The following is a 6264-nucleotide window of genomic DNA, read 5'->3' as shown; positions in this document are numbered from 1 at the left end:
AGAGGGGAGAGAGGAGAGAGAGAGGGGAGAGAGAGAGGGAGGAGAGAGAGAGACAAGAGGACTGAGGGACAGCTTTAATAACTCCTAGAAGAAGGAGGGAGGAGAATACCGATGTTCACATCAGTGCAAATTAAAGTTACAATTAAGATTAAAATGAGGGAACAAAACGAGGGAAACACTCATCACTCGACATCCTCCTTTCCTCTGCAGTTAGCTCTGTTAGGGGACGGCGTGGACCGGAACGGGTCGGCTTCTCCCAAATCTGTGTCCTGTCCCTACGGGGGCACAGCTGGAACGGAGTCCTGGTCCTTCTCTCTGGACCGGGGTTCTGCAGCCTCTATGACCAAAAGAGCCGTTTCACTGACGTTCCCTCAAGTCCAGTCGTTCTGGAACCACAAAGAACATTTAGCCTTTAAAATGAGGCGAATGCAGCTCAGGAAGCTTCACAGACAAAAACTAGACCTTATGATGCATCATGACGTTTTAAGTTCAGAATAGTGAACATTTTATTACCCTGAACCTGTTATCGTACCTGATTTTAAAAGTTTTGTTTCTCTTTTCAAGCTTTCATTCTTGACAATATTGAAATGTTTGCTGTTTTAGCCATTTTACCTTTTCTTAAACGGTTTTGTGTTTTTTTTCCTGCCATGTTTCATCTTCTTGTGTTAGAAATTGTAGAAATTTCAGGTTTTTTAAGCTGTTCTACCATTTTTTTCTCCGTTTCTTGTGGTTTTTGCTTTTTTACCCAATGTTACTTGAACCTTTCTTGAATCCCTTTTGAACCGAGGGTGAAGAATCAAATAATTTAAAAACAAGTTAAATGTTTCTTCAGGTATCGTGTGGTGAAGCTTCATGGAGCCGCCACAGAGGATACGAAGAGCCACATGTGACTCCAGAGCCGCAGGTTGAACACCCCTGCTGGAGTGGAAGGTCTGGTCCTCTCAGACCCGGTCCTCAGACCCAGTCCTCTCAGACCCAGTCCTCTCAGACCCGGTCCTCAGACCCGGTCCTCAGACCCGGTCCTCTCAGACCCAGTCCTCTCAGACCCGGTCCTCAGACCCGGTCCTCTCAGACCCAGTCCTCTCAGACCCGGTCCTCAGACCCAGTCCTCTCAGACCCGGTCCTGTCAGACCCGGTCCTCAGACCCGGTCCTCTCAGACCCAGTCCTCTCAGACCCGGTCCTCAGACCCAGTCCTCTCAGACCCGGTCCTGTCAGACCCGGTCCTCAGACCCGGTCCTCTCAGACCCAGTCCTCTCAGACCCGGTCCTGTCAGACCCGGTCCTCAGACCCGGTCCTCTCAGACCCGGTCCTCTCAGACCCAGTCCTCTCAGACCCAGTCCTCTCAGACCCGGTCCTCAGACCCGGTCCTCTCAGACCCGGTCCTCTCAGACCCGGTCCTCAGACCCGGTCCTCAGACCCGGTCCTCTCAGACCCGGTCCTCAGACCCGGTCCTCAGACCCGGTCCTCAGACCCGGTCCTCTCAGACCCGGTCCTCTCAGACCCGGTCCTCTCAGACCCGGTCCTCAGACCCGGTCCTCTCAGACCCGGTCCTCAGACCCGGTCCTCAGACCCGGTCCTCTTAGACCCGGTCCTCAGACCCGGTCCTCTTAGACCCGGTCCTCAGACCCGGTCCTCTCAGACCCGGTCCTCTCAGACCCGGTCCTCTCAGACCCGGTCCTCAGACCCGGTCCTCTCAGACCGGGTCCTCAGACCCGGTCCTCAGACCCGGTCCTCTTAGACCCGGTCCTCAGACCCGGTCCTCTCAGACCCGGTCCTCAGACCCGGTCCTCTCAGACCCGGTCCTCAGACCCGGTCCTCTTAGACCCGGTCCTCAGACCCGGTCCTCTTAGACCCGGTCCTCAGACCCGGTCCTCTCAGACCCGGTCCTCTCAGACCCGGTCCTCAGACCCGGTCCTCTCAGACCCGGTCCTCAGACCCGGTCCTCAGACCGGTCCTCTCAGACCCGGTCCTCTCAGACCCGGTCCTCAGACCGGTCCTCTCAGACCGGTCCTCAGACCCGGTCCTCAGACCCGGTCCTCAGACCCGGTCCTCTCAGACCCGGTCCTCAGACCCGGTCCTCAGACCCGGTCCTCTTAGACCCGGTCCTCAGACCCGGTCCTCTTAGACCCGGTCCTCAGACCCGGTCCTCTCAGACCCGGTCCTCTCAGACCCGGTACCTCTCAGACCCGGTCCTCAGACCCGGTCCTCTCAGACCCGGTCCTCAGACCCGGTCCTCAGACCCGGTCCTCTCAGACCCGGTCTCAGACCCGGTCCTCTCAGACCCGGTCCTCAGACCCGGTCCTCTCAGACCCGGTCCTCAGACCCGGTCCTCAGACCCGGTCCTCTCAGACCCGGTCCTCAGACCCGGTCCTCTTAGACCCGGTCCTCAGACCCGGTCCTCTCAGACCCGGTCCTCTCAGACCCGGTCCTCTCAGACCCGGTCCTCTCAGACCCGGTCCTCAGACCCGGTCCTCTCAGACCCGGTCCTCTCAGACCCGGTCCTCAGACCCAGTCCTCAGACCCGGTCCTCTCAGACCCGGTCCTCAGACCCGGTCCTCTCAGACCCGGTCCTCTCAGACCCGGTCCTCAGACCCGGTCCTCAGACCCGGTCCTCTCAGACCCGGTCCTCAGACCCGGTCCTCAGACCCGGTCCTCTCAGGGTGAAGTGTGTGTTCCTCCACTGCAGTCTCTCTGCTGAGTTTCCTGAAGTCTCCTTCCTGATTCTCTGGATTGAATCTCCACCTCTGGAGCCAGATGTTCCTCACTGCTAGCCAGATGTAGGCCGCTACTGCTGTCAGGAGTCCTTGGTGGGGTTTTGCCGATAGTTTCAGAGTTGGTCTTAATAACCAGAATGACAGACACATGTCGAATGTGTGTGACTCACACTCAGAAGAAACATGGTTTTTTGTTTTGAAATTTCCAGAAACTGTTTCTCAAAACTCCCATGCAAATCCCAACATTCAGAGAAGGAAGGCTCTGGACTTTAGCGAAGGAGCTGTCCGGGGTGCTGAAAGCCGCCGGCAGCAGGAAGTGATCAGCAGACACGTCCGTCTTTCTCCTCCAGAGCCTGAGTCTCCGTCCTCTCCTGCTGAGCGGCTGCAGTCGTGTGAAGCCGGGCTGAGACTGGCGGTCGGAGATGCAGATGGAGCTCGGAGGGCGGGGTGTCGGCCCGCCTGAGCGGGCGGCGCCGTGTGGGCAGCCACTGGTCATGAGTTCGTCCACAGCATGGAGGACGAGGACAAACGGGATGAAAACACAGCTAATCGCCTCTTTCTCTTTGTGTCTGTCTCTCTCAGGACGGGACGGACACAGCAGCTGGACCCGGAAGCCATGTGACCGGCGGCGCCTCATCAACAGCAGCTCAACATCCAGCTCATCGGGACCGACTGCTGGGAGCGCCGAGCAGATCCAGCAGATCCAGAGTTCTCTGTGAGCAGCGGCGTCTCATCCGGCAGGCTTCACCAGGACGGCAGCGCAGATAAGAGACAGCCAGCAAGCCTTCGTATCTTCATCATCGTCCTCCTCCTGCAGCCTTATTGGAAAGGAGGAGCCATTACAGCGGCAGAGCGGAGAGCCTGGTCAGATAAGACGGCGAAGAGGCGGCGGCTGAATCCAGACCAGCTTCTGCTCCTTCCACCGCTCCACTGAGCAAAATCAATATCAGAGAAGAGCCATAAATCACCGCTAATGAGCTGAAATCATGCTTTAAATGTTTGCTAGAGGCTGACATGAAATTAATTTGCCACTTAAAGCAGGGTCGCTAAATACACAGGCGGCCCCGGGGGTCCAGTCCGGCCCCCAGCAGGACTGCTGTGAGGTGTGAACGGTCTGCTGTGCTGACGGAGGATGGCCGGTTCAGGGAGAACTCGGCTCGCTGAGTGATGGAGGCGTAGCGCTCACAGCGGGGGTCCGGCTGAAGCAGCATGTGACGGAGCTGTCCTGGGAGAAGCACAGCAGGGGGCGGCGCTGGTCCCGGACGCCCGGCTCCACGCCTGCTGGTCCTGCTCAGGTTGTGGCTCCAGGTCGGGTATCGGGGTGTCGGGTTACGCTGCCAGTTGAGTGTTGGTCAGGTTACTGCCACCAGGGGGGGTCTGACGCCGGGCGGCTCCAGGGACACGCCCTGCCCTGCCCCAAGTGAAGCGCAAGCAGATGATGCTGGTGTAAAACTACAGGCGCGATGGAGCTGGACAACAACTCCCTGGACTACTTCAGCAGCAACTTGACGGAGTTGGGCGGCGGCACGGCGGCCCCGGCCTGGAGCGAGGCCTCGCTGCTCGGCCTGCGGGTCTCCGTGTACGTGCTGCTGGCCGTGGTCACGCTGGCCACCATGCTGTCCAACGCCTTCGTCATCGCCACCATCTTCATGACCAGGAAGCTCCACACGCCGGCCAACTTCCTGATCGGCTCGCTGGCCCTCACCGACCTGCTGGTGTCCATCCTGGTCATGCCCATCAGCGTCGTGTACACCGTCAGCAAGACGTGGTCGCTGGGCCAGGTGGTGTGCGACGTGTGGCTGTCGTCCGACATCACCTTCTGCACCGCCTCCATCCTGCACCTGTGCGTCATCGCGCTGGACCGCTACTGGGCCATCACCGACGCCCTGGAGTACTCCCGGCGCCGCACCATGCGGCGGGCGGCCGCCATGGTGGCGGTGGTGTGGGTCATCTCAATCTGCATCTCCATCCCACCGCTGTTCTGGCGCCAGGCCAAGGCCCACGAGGAGCTGACGGAGTGCGTGGTGAACGCAGACCAGATCTCCTACACGCTGTACTCCACCTTCGGCGCCTTCTACGTCCCCACCTTGCTGCTCCTCATCCTCTACGGCAGGATCTACGTCGCCGCCCGCTCTCGCATCTTCAAGACGCCGTCGGCCGGGAAGCGGTTCACCACGGCGCAGCTCATCCAGACCTCGGCGGGCTCCTCGCTCTGCTCGCTCAGCTCCGCCTCGCAGCACTCGGGCGGAGTGGGCGGGGCCGGCGGCTCGCCGCTCTTCATCAGCAGCGTGAAGGTGAAGCTGGCGGACAGCGTGCTGGAGAGGAAGCGCCTGTGCGCGGCGAGGGAGAGGAAAGCCACCAAGACGCTGGGAATCATACTGGGCGCCTTCATCGTGTGCTGGCTGCCCTTCTTTGTGGGAACGCTGGTCATGGTCATCTGTAAAGACTGCTGGTTCGACCCCCTGCTGTTCGACACCTTCACCTGGCTGGGATACCTGAACTCCCTGATCAACCCCGTCATCTACACCGCCTTCAACGACGAGTTCAAACAGGCCTTCCAGAAGCTGGTCAAGCTCCGGCGCTGAAGGACCCCTGCTGGGATCCACCTGGTACACTGCTGGGATCCACCTGGTACACTGCTGGGATCCACCTGGGACACTGCTGGGATCCGCCTGGTACACTGCAGGGATCCGCCTGGTACACTGCTGGGATCCACCTGGTACACTGCAGGGATCCGCCTGGGACACTGCTGGGATCCGCCTGGTACACTGCAGGGATCCGCCTGGTACACTGCTGGGATCCACCTGGTACACTGCTGGGATCCACCTGGTACACTGCTGGGATCCACCTGGTACACTGCTGGGATCCACCTGGTACACTGCTGGGATCCGCCTGGTACACTGCAGGGATCCGCCTGGGACACGGGGACCAATGGGAGAAGGGAAACAGGCGAACCGCTGGCGTTGTAGTGCTCCCTCTTGTAAACATGCTAGTTGTGATGTGTTTTGCGTTGCTGTTCCTTCTGTCAGGCCAGAGTGTGTGTGGTCAGTCAGTGTGTGGATCCGTTCAGTCCACCGAGCAGAGAAACGTGTGCATGCATCGGTATTAAGACACACCTTCATCTCGTGGTGAGGGGTGGAGTCTCCTTGTCACAGAGACATTGCAGAGTTTTTGGAGGCCTGTAAATAATCCAGACAGAAGAGGACGAGAAAGACGAGAGGAAGTCAGCGTGACTTCAACCTGCTGGAGAGGAAACGCCATGAAAACCTGAGAAATGTGTTGTGAATCTGTGTTCTGCTGCTGCTGTCTGATTATACTCTGTGGTTCAGTAAAGGACTGAGAAAACCTGCAAATTCTGTGTGTGTGTGTGTGTGTCCTGCTCTCTGGGTAGAGGTGTCAAACATCAGGCCCGTGGACCAAAGCCAGTCATCTAAATCATCTTGTGTTGACTCCAACTCTTCACGCTCCAAAAACATGTTTTCTTGTTTCCTCTTGAGGTCCGACCTGTTCTATAAGAATGTTAAGAGTGAAATGACTCAGAAGCGGTCC

General features: G+C 58.5%; 1 protein-coding gene across 1 annotated transcript; it reads left to right on the top strand.

The window, feature by feature from the left end:
• Positions 1 to 4178: 4178 nt before the first annotated feature.
• htr1d (5-hydroxytryptamine (serotonin) receptor 1D, G protein-coupled) lies at positions 4179 to 5300 on the top strand. The gene has a single exon (XM_030116662.1). It carries the CDS (start codon positions 4179 to 4181, stop codon positions 5298 to 5300), a length of 1122 nt encoding a protein of 373 aa, XP_029972522.1.
• The last annotated feature ends 964 nt before the right edge of the window (positions 5301 to 6264 follow it).

Source organism: Salarias fasciatus, chromosome 19 (genome assembly GCF_902148845.1).
Source record: "Salarias fasciatus chromosome 19, fSalaFa1.1, whole genome shotgun sequence".
In the NCBI taxonomy this organism is placed as follows: domain Eukaryota; kingdom Metazoa; phylum Chordata; class Actinopteri; order Blenniiformes; family Blenniidae; genus Salarias; species Salarias fasciatus.
This window is presented reverse-complemented; position numbering and strand designations above follow the sequence as displayed.